We start from the raw sequence: 17,789 nt of genomic DNA on the forward strand, positions 1-17,789 counted from the left end.
CCAATAAACTAATAATACACTGTCCTATCCTATAAACTAATAATACACTGTCCTATCCAATAAACTAATAATACACTGTCCTATCCTATAAACTAATAATACACTGTCCTATCCAATAAACTAATAATACACTGTCCTATCCAATAAACTAATAATACACTGTCCTATCCAATAAACTAATAATACACTGTCCTATCCTATAAACTAATAATACACTGTCCTATCCTATAAACTAATAATACACTGTCCTATCCTATAAACTAATAATACACTGTCCTATCCAATTAACTAATAATACACTGTCCTAGCCAATAAACTAATAATACACTGTCCTATCCTATAAACTAATAATACACTGTCCTATCCAATAAACTAATAATACACTGTCCTAGCAAATAAACTAATAATACACTGTCCTATCCTATAAACTAATAATACACTGTCCTATCCAATAAACTAATAATACACTGTCCTATCCAATAAACTAATAATACACTGTCCTATCCTATAAACTAATAATACACTGTCCTATCCTATAAACTAATACACTGTCCTATCCAATAAACTAATAATACACTGTCCTATCCAATAAACTAATAATACACTGTCCTATCCAATAAACTAATAATACACTGTGCTAGCCAATAAACTAATAATACACTGTCCTATCCTATAAACTAATAATACACTGTCCTAGCCAATAAACTAATAATACACTGTCCTATCCTATAAACTAATAATACACTGTCCTATCCAATAAACTAATAATACACTGTCCTATCCAATAAACTAATAATACACTGTCCTATCCTATAAACTAATAATACACTGTCCTATCCTATAAACTAATAATACACTGTCCTATCCAATAAACTAATAATACACTGTCCTATCCAATAAACTAATAATACACTGTCCTATCCTATAAACTAATAATACACTGTCCTATCCAATAAACTAATAATACACTGTCCTATCCAATAAACTAATAATACACTGTCCTAGCCAATAAACTAATAATACACTGTCCTATCCAATAAACTAATAATACACTGTCCTAGCCAATAAACTAATAATACACTGTCCTATCCTATAAACTAATAATACACTGTCCTATCCAATAAACTAATAATACACTGTCCTATCCTATAAACTAATAATACACTGTCCTAGCCAATAAACTAATAATACACTGTCCTATCCTATAAACTAATAATACACTGTCCTATCCTATAAACTAATAATACACTGTCCTATCCTATAAACTAATAATACACTGTCCTAGCCAATAAACTAATAATACACTGTCCTATCCTATAAACTAATAATACACTGTCCTATCCTATAAACTAATAATACACTGTCCTATCCTATAAACTAATAATACACTGTCCTAGCCTATAAACTAATAATACACTGTCCTAGCCAATAAACTAATAATACACTGTCCTATCCAATAAACTAATAATACACTGTCCTAGCCAATAAACTAATAATACACTGTCCTAGCCAATAAACTAATAATACACTGTCCTATCCAATAAACTAATAATACACTGTCCTAGCCAATAAACTAATAATACACTGTCCTATCCAATAAACTAATAATACACTGTCCTATCCTATAAACTAATAATACACTGTCCTATCCAATAAACTAATAATACACTGTCCTATCCTATAAACTAATAATACACTGTCCTATCCAATAAACTAATAATACACTGTCCTAGCAAATAAACTAATAATACACTGTCCTATCCTATAAACTAATAATACACTGTCCTATCCTATAAACTAATAATACACTGTCCTATCCAATAAACTAATAATACACTGTCCTATCCTATAAACTAATACACTGTCCTATCCAATAAACTAATAATACACTGTCCTATCCTATAAACTAATAATACACTGTCCTATCCTATAAACTAATAATACACTGTCCTATCCTATAAACTAATAATACACTGTCCTATCCTATAAACTAATAATACACTGTCCTAGCAAATACACTAATAATACACTGTCCTATCCAATAAACTAATAATACACTGTCCTATCCTATAAACTAATAATACACTGTCCTATCCAATAAACTAATAATACACTGTCCTATCCTATAAACTAATAATACACTGTCCTATCAATTAACTAATAATACACTGTCCTAGCCAATAAACTAATAATACACTGTCCTATCCTATAAACTAATAATACACTGTCCTAGCAAATAAACTAATAATACACTGTCCTATCCAATAAACTAATAATACACTGTCCTATCCTATAAACTAATAATACACTGTCCTATCCAATAAACTAATAATACACTGTCCTATCCAATAAACTAATAATACACTGTCCTATCCAATAAACTAATAATACACTGTCCTATCCTATAAACTAATAATACACTGTCCTATCCAATAAACTAATAATACACTGTCCTATCCTATAAACTAATAATACACTGTCCTATCCAATAAACTAATAATACACTGTCCTATCCAATAAACTAATAATACACTGTCCTATCCTATAAACTAATAATACACTGTCCTATCCAATAAACTAATAATACACTGTCCTATCCTATAAACTAATAATACACTGTCCTATCCAATAAACTAATAATACACTGTCCTAGCCAATAAACTAATAATACACTGTCCTATCCAATAAACTAATAATACACTGTCCTATCAATAAACTAATAATACACTGTCCTATCCAATAAACTAATAATACACTGTCCTATCCTATAAACTAATAATACACTGTCCTAGCCTATAAACTAATAATACACTGTCCTATCCTATAAACTAATAATACACTGTCCTATCCAATAAACTAATAATACACTGTCCTAGCAAATAAACTAATAATACACTGTCCTAGCAAATAAACTAATAATACACTGTCCTAGCCAATAAACTAATAATACACTGTCCTATCCAATAAACTAATAATACACTGTCCTATCCTATAAACTAATAATACACTGTCCTATCCAATAAACTAATAATACACTGTCCTAGCCAATAAACTAATAATACACTGTCCTATCCAATAAACTAATAATACACTGTCCTAGCCAATAAACTAATAATACACTGTCCTATCCTATAAACTAATAATACACTGTCCTATCCAATAAACTAATAATACACTGTCCTAGCCAATAAACTAATAATACACTGTCCTATCCAATAAACTAATAATACACTGTCCTATCCAATAAACTAATAATACACTGTCCTATCCTATAAACTAATAATACACTGTCCTATCAATTAACTAATAATACACTGTCCTAGCCAATAAACTAATAATACACTGTCCTATCCAATAAACTAATAATACACTGTCCTAGCCAATAAACTAATAATACACTGTCCTATCCTATAAACTAATAATACACTGTCCTATCCTATAAACTAATAATACACTGTCCTATCCTATAAACTAATAATACACTGTCCTATCCAATAAACTAATAATACACTGTCCTATCCTATAAACTAATAATACACTGTCCTATCCTATAAACTAATAATACACTGTCCTATCCTATAAACTAATAATACACTGTCCTATCCTATAAACTAATAATACACTGTCCTAGCCAATAAACTAATAATACACTGTCCTATCCAATAAACTAATAATACACTGTCCTATCAATTAACTAATAATACACTGTCCTATCCTATAAACTAATAATACACTGTCCTAGCCAATAAACTAATAATACACTGTCCTAGCCAATAAACTAATAATACACTGTCCTAGCCAATAAACTAATAATACACTGTCCTATCAATTAACTAATAATACACTGTCCTAGCCAATAAACTAATAATACACTGTCCTATCCAATAAACTAATAATACACTGTCCTATCCAATAAACTAATAATACACTGTCCTATCCTATAAACTAATAATACACTGTCCTATCCTATAAACTAATAATACACTGTCCTATCCAATAAACTAATAATACACTGTCCTATCCTATAAACTAATAATACACTGTCCTATCCAATAAACTAATAATACACTGTCCTAGCCAATAAACTAATAATACACTGTCCTATCCAATTAACTAATAATACACTGTCCTATCCTATAAACTAATAATACACTGTCCTAGCCAATAAACTAATACACTGTCCTATCAAATAAACTAATAATACACTGTCCTATCCAATAAACTAATAATACACTGTCCTAGCCAATAAACTAATAATACACTGTCCTAGCCAATAAACTAATAATACACTGTCCTATCCTATAAACTAATAATACACTGTCCTATCCAATAAACTAATAATACACTGTCCTATCCTATAAACTAATAATACACTGTCCTATCCAATAAACTAATAATACACTGTCCTATCCTATAAACTAATAATACACTGTCCTATCCTATAAACTAATAATACACTGTCCTATCCTATAAACTAATAATACACTGTCCTATCCAATAAACTAATAATACACTGTCCTAGCAAATAAACTAATAATACACTGTCCTATCCAATAAACTAATAATACACTGTCCTATCCAATAAACTAATAATACACTGTCCTATCCAATAAACTAATAATACACTGTCCTATCCAATAAACTAATAATACACTGTCCTATCCTATAAACTAATAATACACTGTCCTATCCAATAAACTAATAATACACTGTCCTATCCAATAAACTAATAATACACTGTCCTATCCTATAAACTAATAATACACTGTCCTATCCAATAAACTAATAATACACTGTCCTATCCAATAAACTAATAATACACTGTCCTATCCTATAAACTAATAATACACTGTCCTATCCTATAAACTAATAATACACTGTCCTATCCTATAAACTAATAATACACTGTCCTATCCTATAAACTAATAATACACTGTCCTATCCTATAAACTAATAATACACTGTCCTATCCAATAAACTAATAATACACTGTCCTATCCAATAAACTAATAATACACTGTCCTATCCTATAAACTAATAATACACTGTCCTATCCTATAAACTAATAATACACTGTCCTATCCAATAAACTAATAATACACTGTCCTAGCCAATAAACTAATAATACACTGTCCTAGCCAATAAACTAATAATACACTGTCCTATCCTATAAACTAATAATACACTGTCCTAGCCAATAAACTAATAATACACTGTCCTATCCAATAAACTAATAATACACTGTCCTATCCAATAAACTAATAATACACTGTCCTATCCTATAAACTAATAATACACTGTCCTATCCAATAAACTAATAATACACTGTCCTAGCCAATAAACTAATAATACACTGTCCTATCCTATAAACTAATAATACACTGTCCTATCCTATAAACTAATAATACACTGTCCTATCCTATAAACTAATAATACACTGTCCTATCCAATAAACTAATAATACACTGTCCTAGCCAATAAACTAATAATACACTGTCCTAGCCAATAAACTAATAATACACTGTCCTATCCTATAAACTAATAATACACTGTCCTATCCTATAAACTAATAATACACTGTCCTATCCAATAAACTAATAACACTGTCCTATCCTATAAACTAATAATACACTGTCCTAGCCAATAAACTAATAATACACTGTCCTATCCTATAAACTAATAATACACTGTCCTATCCTATAAACTAATAATACACTGTCCTAGCCAATAAACTAATACACTGTCCTATCCAATAAACTAATAATACACTGTCCTATCCAATAAACTAATAATACACTGTCCTATCCTATAAACTAATAATACACTGTCCTAGCCAATAAACTAATAATACACTGTCCTATCCTATAAACTAATAATACACTGTCCTATCCAATAAACTAATAATACACTGTCCTATCCAATAAACTAATAATACACTGTCCTATCCTATAAACTAATAATACACTGTCCTAGCCAATAAACTAATAATACACTGTCCTAGCCAATAAACTAATAATACACTGTCCTATCCAATAAACTAATAATACACTGTCCTATCCAATAAACTAATAATACACTGTCCTATCCAATAAACTAATAATACACTGTCCTATCAAATAAACTAATAATACACTGTCCTATCAAATAAACTAATAATACACTGTCCTAGCCAATAAACTAATAATACACTGTCCTATCCAATAAACTAATAATACACTGTCCTAGCCAATAAACTAATAATACACTGTCCTATCCAATAAACTAATAATACACTGTCCTATCCAATAAACTAATAATACACTGTCCTATCCAATAAACTAATAATACACTGTCCTAGCCAATAAACTAATACTACACTGTCCTATCCTATAAACTAATAATACACTGTCCTATCCTATAAACTAATAATACACTGTCCTAGCCAATAAACTAATAATACACTGTCCTATCCAATAAACTAATAATACACTGTCCTATCCTATAAACTAATAATACACTGTCCTATCCAATAAACTAATAATACACTGTCCTATCCTATAAACTAATACACTGTCCTATCCAATAAACTAATAATACACTGTCCTATCAATTAACTAATAATACACTGTCCTATCCAATAAACTAATAATACACTGTCCTATCCAATAAACTAATAATACACTGTCCTATCCAATAAACTAATAATACACTGTCCTATCCAATAAACTAATAATACACTGTCCTATCCTATAAACTAATAATACACTGTCCTATCCTATAAACTAATAATACACTCTCCTATCAATTAACTAATAATACACTGTCCTATCCTATAAACTAATAATACACTGTCCTATCCTATAAACTAATAATACACTGTCCTAGCCAATAAACTAATAATACACTGTCCTATCCTATAAACTAATAATACACTGTCCTATCCTATAAACTAATAATACACTGTCCTATCCAATAAACTAATAATACACTGTCCTATCCAATAAACTAATAATACACTGTCCTATCCAATAAACTAATACACTGTCCTAGCCAATAAACTAATAATACACTGTCCTATCCTATAAACTAATAATACACTGTCCTATCCTATAAACTAATAATACACTGTCCTATCCAATAAACTAATAATACACTGTCCTATCCAATAAACTAATAATACACTGTCCTATCCAATAAACTAATAATACACTGTCCTAGCCAATAAACTAATAATACACTGTCCTATCCTATAAACTAATAATACACTGTCCTATCCAATAAACTAATAATACACTGTCCTATCCAATAAACTAATAATACACTGTCCTATCCTATAAACTAATAATACACTGTCCTAGCAAATAAACTAATAATACACTGTCCTAGCAAATAAACTAATAATACACTGTCCTATCCAATAAACTAATAATACACTGTCCTATCCAATAAACTAATAATACACTGTCCTATCCAATAAACTAATAATACACTGTCCTATCCAATTAACTAATGATACACTGTCCTATCCAATAAACTAATAATACACTGTCCTATCCAATAAACTAATAATACACTGTCCTATCCAATTAACTAATAATACACTGTCCTATCCAATAAACTAATAATACACTGTCCTATCCAATAAACTAATAATACACTGTCCTATCCAATAAACTAATAATACACTGTCCTATCCTATAAACTAATAATACACTGTCCTATCCAATAAACTAATAATACACTGTCCTATCCTATAAACGAATAATACACTGTCCTATCCAATAAACTAATAATACACTGTCCTATCCAATAAACTAATAATACACTGTCCTATCCTATAAACTAATAATACACTGTCCTATCCTATAAACTAATAATACACTGTCCTATCAATTAACTAATAATACACTGTCCTATCCTATAAACTAATAATACACTGTCCTATCCTATAAACTAATAATACACTGTCCTATCCTATAAACTAATAATACACTGTCCTATCCAATAAACTAATAATACACTGTCCTATCCAATAAACTAATAATACACTGTCCTATCCAATAAACTAATAATACACTGTCCTATCCAATAAACTAATAATACACTGTCCTATCCTATAAACTAATAATACACTGTCCTATCCAATAAACTAATAATACACTGTCCTAGCAAATAAACTAATAATACACTGTCCTATCCAATAAACTAATAATACACTGTCCTATCCTATAAACTAATAATACACTGTCCTATCCTATAAACTAATAATACACTGTCCTAGCCAATAAACTAATACACTGTCCTATCCTATAAACTAATAATACACTGTCCTATCCTATAAACTAATAATACACTGTCCTATCCTATAAACTAATAATACACTGTCCTAGCCAATAAACTAATACACTGTCCTATCCTATAAACTAATAATACACTGTCCTATCCAATAAACTAATAATACACTGTCCTATCCTATAAACTAATAATACACTGTCCTATCCAATAAACTAATAATACACTGTCCTATCCAATAAACTAATAATACACTGTCCTATCCAATAAACTAATAATACACTGTCCTATCCAATTAACTAATAATACACTGTCCTATCCAATAAACTAATAATACACTGTCCTATCCAATAAACTAATAATACACTGTCCTATCCAATTAACTAATAATACACTGTCCTATCCAATAAACTAATAATACACTGTCCTATCCAATAAACTAATAATACACTGTCCTATCCAATAAACTAATAATACACTGTCCTATCCAATAAACTAATAATACACTGTCCTATCCTATAAACTAATAATACACTGTCCTATCCAATAAACTAATAATACACTGTCCTATCCAATAAACTAATAATACACTGTCCTATCCTATAAACTAATAATACACTGTCCTAGCCAATAAACTAATAATACACTGTCCTATCCTATAAACTAATAATACACTGTCCTATCCTATAAACTAATAATACACTGTCCTATCAATTAACTAATAATACACTGTCCTATCCTATAAACTAATAATACACTGTCCTATCCTATAAACTAATAATACACTGTCCTATCCTATAAACTAATAATACACTGTCCTATCCAATAAACTAATAATACACTGTCCTATCCAATAAACTAATAATACACTGTCCTATCCAATAAACTAATAATACACTGTCCTATCCTATAAACTAATAATACACTGTCCTATCCAATAAACTAATAATACACTGTCCTATCCAATAAACTAATAATACACTGTCCTATCCTATAAACTAATAATACACTGTCCTATCCAATTAACTAATAATACACTGTCCTATCCAATAAACTAATAATACACTGTCCTATCCAATAAACTAATAATACACTGTCCTATCCAATAAACTAATAATACACTGTCTTATCAATTAACTAATAATACACTGTCCTATCCTATAAACTAATAATACACTGTCCTATCCAATAAACTAATAATACACTGTCCTATCCTATAAACTAATAATACACTGTCCTATCCTATAAACTAATAATACACTGTCCTAGCCAATAAACTAATAATACACTGTCCTATCCAATAAACTAATAATACACTGTCCTATCCAATAAACTAATAATACACTGTCCTAGCCAATAAACTAATAATACACTGTCCTAGCCAATAAACTAATAATACACTGTCCTAGCCAATAAACTAATAATACACTGTCCTATCCAATAAACTAATAATACACTGTCCTAGCCAATAAACTAATAATACACTGTCCTAGCCAATAAACTAATAATACACTGTCCTATCCAATAAACTAATAATACACTGTCCTATCCTATAAACTAATAATACACTGTCCTATCCTATAAACTAATAATACACTGTCCTAGCCAATAAACTAATAATACACTGTCCTAGCCAATAAACTAATAATACACTGTCCTATCCAATAAACTAATAATACACTGTCCTAGCCAATAAACTAATAATACACTGTCCTAGCAAATAAACTAATAATACACTGTCCTATCCAATAAACTAATAATACACTGTCCTATCCAATAAACTAATAATACACTGTCCTAGCCAATAAACTAATAATACACTGTCCTAGCAAATAAACTAATAATACACTGTCCTATCCTATAAACTAATAATACACTGTCCTATCCAATAAACTAATAATACACTGTCCTATCCTATAAACTAATAATACACTGTCCTATCCAATAAACTAATAATACACTGTCCTATCCAATAAACTAATAATACACTGTCCTAGCAAATAAACTAATAATACACTGTCCTAGCAAATAAACTAATAATACACTGTCCTAGCCAATAAACTAATAATACACTGTCCTATCCAATAAACTAATAATACACTGTCCTATCCAATAAACTAATAATACACTGTCCTAGCCAATAAACTAATAATACACTGTCCTATCCTATAAACTAATAATACACTGTCCTATCCTATAAACTAATAATACACTGTCCTATCCAATAAACTAATAATACACTGTCCTATCCTATAAACTAATAATACACTGTCCTATCCAATAAACTAATAATACACTGTCCTATCCAATAAACTAATAATACACTGTCCTATCCAATAAACTAATAATACACTGTCCTATCCTATAAACTAATAATACACTGTCCTATCCTATAAACTAATAATACACTGTCCTATCCTATAAACTAATAATACACTGTCCTATCAATTAACTAATAATACACTGTCCTAGCCAATAAACTAATAATACACTGTCCTATCCAATAAACTAATAATACACTGTCCTATCCTATAAACTAATAATACACTGTCCTATCCAATAAACTAATAATACACTGTCCTATCCAATAAACTAATAATACACTGTCCTAGCAAATAAACTAATAATACACTGTCCTAGCAAATAAACTAATAATACACTGTCCTAGCCAATAAACTAATAATACACTGTCCTATCCAATAAACTAATAATACACTGTCCTATCCAATAAACTAATAATACACTGTCCTAGCAAATAAACTAATAATACACTGTCCTAGCCAATAAACTAATAATACACTGTCCTAGCCAATAAACTAATAATACACTGTCCTATCCAATAAACTAATAATACACTGTCCTATCCTATAAACTAATAATACACTGTCCTAGCCAATAAACTAATAATACACTGTCCTATCCAATAAACTAATAATACACTGTCCTATCAAATAAACTAATAATACACTGTCCTATCCAATAAACTAATAATACACTGTCCTATCCTATAAACTAATAATACACTGTCCTATCCTATAAACTAATAATACACTGTCCTATCCTATAAACTAATAATACACTGTCCTATCCAATAAACTAATAATACACTGTCCTAGCCAATAAACTAATAATACACTGTCCTATCCTATAAACTAATAATACACTGTCCTATCCAATAAACTAATAATACACTGTCCTATCCAATAAACTAATAATACACTGTCCTATCCTATAAACTAATAATACACTGTCCTAGCCAATAAACTAATAATACACTGTCCTATCCAATAAACTAATAATACACTGTCCTATCCTATAAACTAATAATACACTGTCCTATCCAATAAACTAATAATACACTGTCCTATCCAATAAACTAATAATACACTGTCCTAGCAAATAAACTAATAATACACTGTCCTAGCAAATAAACTAATAATACACTGTCCTATCCAATAAACTAATAATACACTGTCCTATCCAATAAACTAATAATACACTGTCCTATCCAATAAACTAATAATACACTGTCCTATCCAATAAACTAATAATACACTGTCCTATCCAATTAACTAATAATACACTGTCCTATCCAATAAACTAATAATACACTGTCCTAGCCAATAAACTAATAATACACTGTCCTATCCTATAAACTAATAATACACTGTCCTAGCCAATAAACTAATAATACACTGTCCTAGCCAATAAACTAATAATACACTGTCCTAGCCAATAAACTAATAATACACTGTCCTAGCCAATAAACTAATAATACACTGTCCTAGCCAATAAACTAATAATACACTGTCCTAGCCAATAAACTAATAATACACTGTCCTATCCAATAAACTAATAATACACTGTCCTAGCCAATAAACTAATAATACACTGTCCTAGCCAATAAACTAATAAAACCAATGGAGTGGGATGGAATGACTCCGTTGTAAATGAAGGAGGAACTAACTCGTTCTTACCTTATTAGATTCTAACTGTCTCTCTCTCTCTCTCTCTACGTCCCTCAGTGTTGGAGAGCTGGCTGGATTTCACTGGGGAGTTGGAGCCTCCGGACCCCCTGGCCAGACTGCCTCAGCTCAAACACCGCATCAAGCAGCTCCTCACAGACCTGAGCAAGGTGCAACAGATGAGCACCCTGTGTTCTGTGTGAGTTTGTGTTAGCCTGACCTAGCCAGAGTCTGGCCTGTGTCTGGCCTGAGTCTGGTCTGGGTCTGGCCCGGGTTAGCATGGCAACAACACTAGGCACCTGGTGGCATCACAGCACTGCACATAGGAGAGTCCTATCCAAACCCAGGGTGTACCCACTACCCGCTGACACAGACAGACAGAACCCCCTCCTCGCTCTGTGGAGCCGAAGCACACCATCTGCTGTGGGCCATAAACTGTCAAACTGAGCACACCTTCTCCTCCTAGACTGACTGGAGGAGTGATGCTTCAGTTGGCTCAATACAAAGGGGAATGAATGCATAGAGATCAACTGGAAAGAGATGAGTCCAGTGGACTCTTGATATTAGAAAGAAGAGTGTTTTGAGTTGGAGTAACTGAAAATTCTGAGGTTGATGAAATGGGACTTCTGGATTAAAGGTACAAGTTGAATACAGTGTTAGCCTGTAGGGCCCAGGACGTTTGTCATTTTAACTATGACTCCCTGTTATGAAGTTACCACAACGTTTTCAAAAGAGGTATTGTTATTTTCATAACCAGAAGTGAGGTTTGACCACATACATCAATTAGATGATCAAAAATGCAATGAGATCACCTCATCATGGGCCCGTCCCAAATAGAACCCTATTCACTTTATAGTGCACTACTTTTGACTGTAGTGCACTACAGTATGTAGGGAATATAGGATGCCATTTGGGAAGTATCCCATCACTCTTTTGCCTCAGTAGGAGCAGAGCTGTAGAAGCCTTGCTTGTGCGATATGAGTTAATGCGAAACCAAGTCACCAAGGTGAACGTTAGATGATATTATAGCAAGCTTTAACCTGCCAGTAATCTGTTCTGTTTGGAAGCGTGGTCTGAAACTTGCTTGAGATGTTTTAAAATGTCCAGTTCCTCCTCAAATTCATCACTAGATTATTTGATTAAGAAAACAGTGCTAACATCAGTCATTTAGCTACTGCATTCTGAGTTCATTTCTGAATCTATTGCCACCTTTTACCATCATTAACTAAATGGTGTTTCATTCTCTAATGTGCCAAGTCTAAAAGTATGACCCACCAAGTTTACAATGTTATCATTCTCACTGATTCAACATGGGAGAAGATCATATATATATATATTTGACTGGTGTATATAATATAACCATCCACAGACATAAGACTGTGTCTTCAGGATATCTCCATGACAACCACAGAATGGCCTTGATGTCATGGGACACCTGTGGCACATTGTCTCTGAGTCTGTCCCAAATGGCACCCTATTCCCTATGTAGTGCACTACTTTTGACCAGAGCTCTATGGACCCTGTTCAAAAGTAGTGCACTATATGGAATAGGGTGCCATTTGTGACGCAACTTCTGTCTGTGGTGTTCTGAAGCTTTCAGTACGTCCCCAGTAGTGGGTCCCACGTCACATTTAACACAACAAAGTCTTCTGACTAAGTGGACACGTTTGAGTTGTACCACAGTAAGCTAATTGCCAGCTGGATGTAAATGTGTATAAAAAGCAATGTGTTGATTGCTGTTATTGGTCATTTATGTACAGTTTTTTAATAACTGTAAAAATGAGGAAACATCTATAGAAGGCATAAGAGGACAAAATATACTTGAAGAAAAATGCCTATGTTTATTTAGTATTTCTATTAACCTGTATAAAAAGTGTTTTAGAACCAGCCGGTAGGGTATAAAACAAAGTAGATTTTTATTGACATATACCAGCTGTACATTAAGAGTTTATTTAAGACCTGTTCTTTAAGTGATTTACTATCTAGATCTACAATGCCATTAAAAAAGATATTCTGGATATTTAATATCTCGTCTTACCATTATTATTTTAAATGATATATAATATATATATATATACTGTATATATATATATATATATATATATATATATATATATATATATATTACCAACTTGGTGTGTGTTATACTCTTACACATTGTTGTTCATTTGAGTTGTGTGTTGCTGGACTTCTCCATGTTTTATGTCATTTGACCTCAGAAACCTGTCATCCGTTGGCTCTTGAAAGAGCATCGTCCTGAAGGTACCAAGTCATGTTCACATGGATCGTATTAATTAGTGTATACCGTATAAAAGGAGGAGTTGGTCCGTTTTCTTCCGTTTGGTTTCTAGGGAAATACATCACAGGTCAAGTCTTGCATGACCAACTCCTCCCTTCTGATGGCCCTCTGAGTCTCAGGCATGGCTGCTCCCACTAGAATGTTCCAGAACTTCCATTGTTCCAAACACACCTGAGTGTTCCATGTTTGGAGAGTGAAGATCACGTGCGTCACACACTCCGTCCTGAGTGCGGTGACTACCTAGGGAGGATGACAATGCAGATAGCACTGATGGTATAAGTCCAGAGCTTTAGTCCCAGTCTCATCACAGTTCAACTGACAGACGGAAGGAGGTGAGAAGATGAGGCTGGTTCAGATCTCTTCCATACTGCTGTGCTGCCTCTGTCTGTCTGAGGGGAAGATTTCAGGTAACACCTTCGGCTCTTTAGTTTATCTTGGGTTTTTGAATATTACAAAGTTATTTTCAGCTGTAATTTAAACCTCTTGCTTATGATGATGCTTTATCTATGATGATGATGATGATGGTAGTATTTATTTGTATTTTAAATTCTACCATTATTTGTATTTTGTATATACAGTGAGGGGAAAAAAGTATTTGATCCCCTGCTGATTTTGTACGTTTGCCCACTGACAAAGAAAATATCAGTTTTTTAATTTTAATGGTAGGTTTATTTGAACAGTGAGAGACAGAATAACAACAACAAAAATCCAGAAAAACGCATGTCAAAAATTTTATAAATTAATTTGCATTTTAATGAGGGAAATAAGTATTTGACCCCCTCTCAATCAGAAAGATTTCAGGCTCCCAGGTGTCTTTTATACAGGTAACGAGCTGAGATTAGGAGTACACTCTTAAAGGGAGTGCTCCTAATCTCAGCTAGTTACCTGTATAAAAGACACCTGTCCACAGAAGCAACCAATCAATCAGATTCCAAACTCTCCACCATGGCCAAGACCAAAGAGCTCTCCAAGGATGTCAGGGACAGGATTGTAGACCTACACACGGCTGGAATGGGCTACAAGACCATTGCCAAGCAGCTTGGTGAGAAGGTGACAACAGTTGGTGCGATTATTCGCAAATGGAAGAAACACAAAAAACCTGTCAATCTCCCTTGGCCTGGGGCTCCATGCAAGATCTCACCTCGTGGAGTTGCAATGATCATGAGAACGGTGAGGAATCAGCCCAGAACTACACGGGAGGATCTTGTCAATGATTTCAAGGCAGCTGGGACCATAGTCACCAAGAAAACAATTGGTAACACACTACGCCGTGAAGGACTGAAATCCTGCAGTGCCCGCAAGGTCACCCTGCTCAAGAAAGCACATATACAGGCCCGTCTGAAGTATGCCAATGAACATCTGAATGATTCAGAGGAGAACTGGGTGAAAGTGTTGAGGTCAGATGAGACCAAAATGGAGCTCTTTGGCATCATCTCAACTCGCCGTGTTTGGAGGAGGAGGAATGCTGCCTATGACCCCAAGAACACCATCCCCGCCGTCAAACATGGAGGTGGAAACATTATGCTTTGGGGGTGTTTTTCTGCTAAGGGGACAGGACAACTTCACCGCATCAAAGGGACGATGGACGGGGCCATGTACCGTCAAATCTTGGATGAGAACCTCCTTCCCTCAGCCAGGGCATTGAAAATGGGTCGTGGATGGGTATTCCAGCATGACAATGACCCAAAACACACGGCCAAGGCAACAAAGGAGTGGCTCAAAAAGAAGCGCATTAAGGTCCTGGAGTGGCCTAGCCAGTCTCCAGACCTTAATCCCATAGAAAATCTGTGGAGGGAGCTGAAGGTTTGAGTTGCCAAACGTCAGCCTCGAAACCTTAATGACTTGGAGAAGATCTGCAAAGAGGAGTGGAACAAAATCCCTCCTGAGATGTGTGAAAACCTGGTGGCAACTACAAGAAACGTCTGACCTCTGTGATTGCCAACAAGGGTTTTGCCACCAAGTACTAAGTAATGTTTTGCAGAGGGGTCAAATACTTATTTCCCTCATTAAAATGCAAATCAATTTATAACATTTTTGACATGCGTTTTTCTGGATTTTTTTGTTGTTATTCTGTCTCTCACTGTTCAAATAAACCTACCATAAAAATTATAGACTGATCATTTCTTTGTCAGTGGGCAAACGTACAAAATCAGCAGGGGATCAAATACTTTTTTCCCTCACTGTACACTATATATGCAAAACTATCAAAACCGTCATAGGATGCCACCTTTCCAACAAGTCCGCTCATCAAATTTTTGCCCTGCTAGAGCTGCCCCGGTCAACTGTAAGTGCTGTTATTGTGAAGTGGAAACGTCTGGGGAAAAAGTGGTAGGCCAAACAAGCTCACAGAATGGGACTGCCGAGTGCTGAAACGCGTAAAAATCGCCTGTCCTCGGTTGCAACACTCACTACCGAGTTCCAAACTGCCTGTGGAAGCAACGTCAGCACAATAACTGTTCGTCGGGAGCTTAATGAAATTTGTTTTCATGGCCAAGCAGCCGCACACAAGCCTAAGATCGCAATGCCAAGCCACGGCTGGAGTGGTGTAAAGCTTGCCGCCATTGGACAGTGGAAACGCGTTCTCTGGAGTGATGAATCACGCTGCTTCACCATCTGGCAGTCCAACAGACTAATCTGGGTTTGGCGGATGCCAGGAGAACGCTTCCTGCCCCAATGCATAGAGCCAACTGTAAAGTTTTTGGTGGTGGAGGAATAATGGTCTGGGGCTGTTTTTCATGGTTCAGGCTAGGCCCCTTAGTTCCAGTGAAGGGAAATCTTAACACTACAGCATACAATGACATTCTAGACGATTCTGTGCTTCCAACTTTGTGGCAACAGTTTGGGGAAGGCCCTTTTCTGTTTCAGCATGACAATGCCCCCGTGCACAAGGCGAGGTCCATACAGAAATGGTTTGTCGAGATCGTTGTGGAAGAACTTGACTGGCTTGCACAGAGCCTTGACCTCAACCCCATCGAACACCTTTGGGATGAATTGGAACGCCGACTGCGAGCCAGGCCTAATCGCCCAACATCAGTGCCCGACCTCACTAATGCTCTTGTGGCTGAATGGAAGCAAGTCCCCGCAGCAATGTTCCAACATCTAGTGGAAAGCCTTCCCAGAAGAGTGGAGGCTGTTATAACAGCAAAGGGGGGGGGGTCAACTCCATATTAATGCCCATGAGTTTGGAATGAGATGTTCGACGAGCAGGATGACCACATACTTTTGGTCATGTAATGTATTCATTCTGACCTACT

At 33.7% G+C, this 17,789-nt stretch overlaps 2 protein-coding genes across 7 annotated transcripts in view; both read left to right on the plus strand.

Annotated features, from left to right (window-relative positions):
• The window catches only part of LOC311140608 (PHD finger protein 20-like protein 1), a 41,750-nt gene extending 27,489 nt beyond the window's left edge, over positions 1–14,261 (plus strand). For all 6 annotated transcript variants that reach the window (XM_084175733.1, XM_084175734.1, XM_084175735.1 and 3 more), the window contains one exon: positions 12,297–14,261. In XM_084175733.1, coding sequence (XP_084031859.1) covers positions 12,297–12,439 — 143 coding nt within the window. In that variant the 3' untranslated portion in view covers positions 12,440–14,261. The remainder of the gene's footprint in view (positions 1–12,296) is intronic.
• A 614-nt stretch (positions 14,262–14,875) lies between these two features.
• LOC311139275 (thyroglobulin-like) overlaps positions 14,876–17,789 on the plus strand; it is a gene marked incomplete at both ends in the record, with an annotated part of 54,650 nt that continues 51,736 nt past the window's right edge. The window contains one exon of the mRNA XM_084174162.1: positions 14,876–14,942. Coding sequence (XP_084030288.1) covers positions 14,876–14,942 — 67 coding nt within the window. The remainder of the gene's footprint in view (positions 14,943–17,789) is intronic.

The sequence above is a fragment of the Coregonus lavaretus genome, assembly GCF_964263955.1.
Source record: "Coregonus lavaretus genome assembly, chromosome: 13".
NCBI lineage: Eukaryota > Metazoa > Chordata > Actinopteri > Salmoniformes > Salmonidae > Coregonus > Coregonus lavaretus.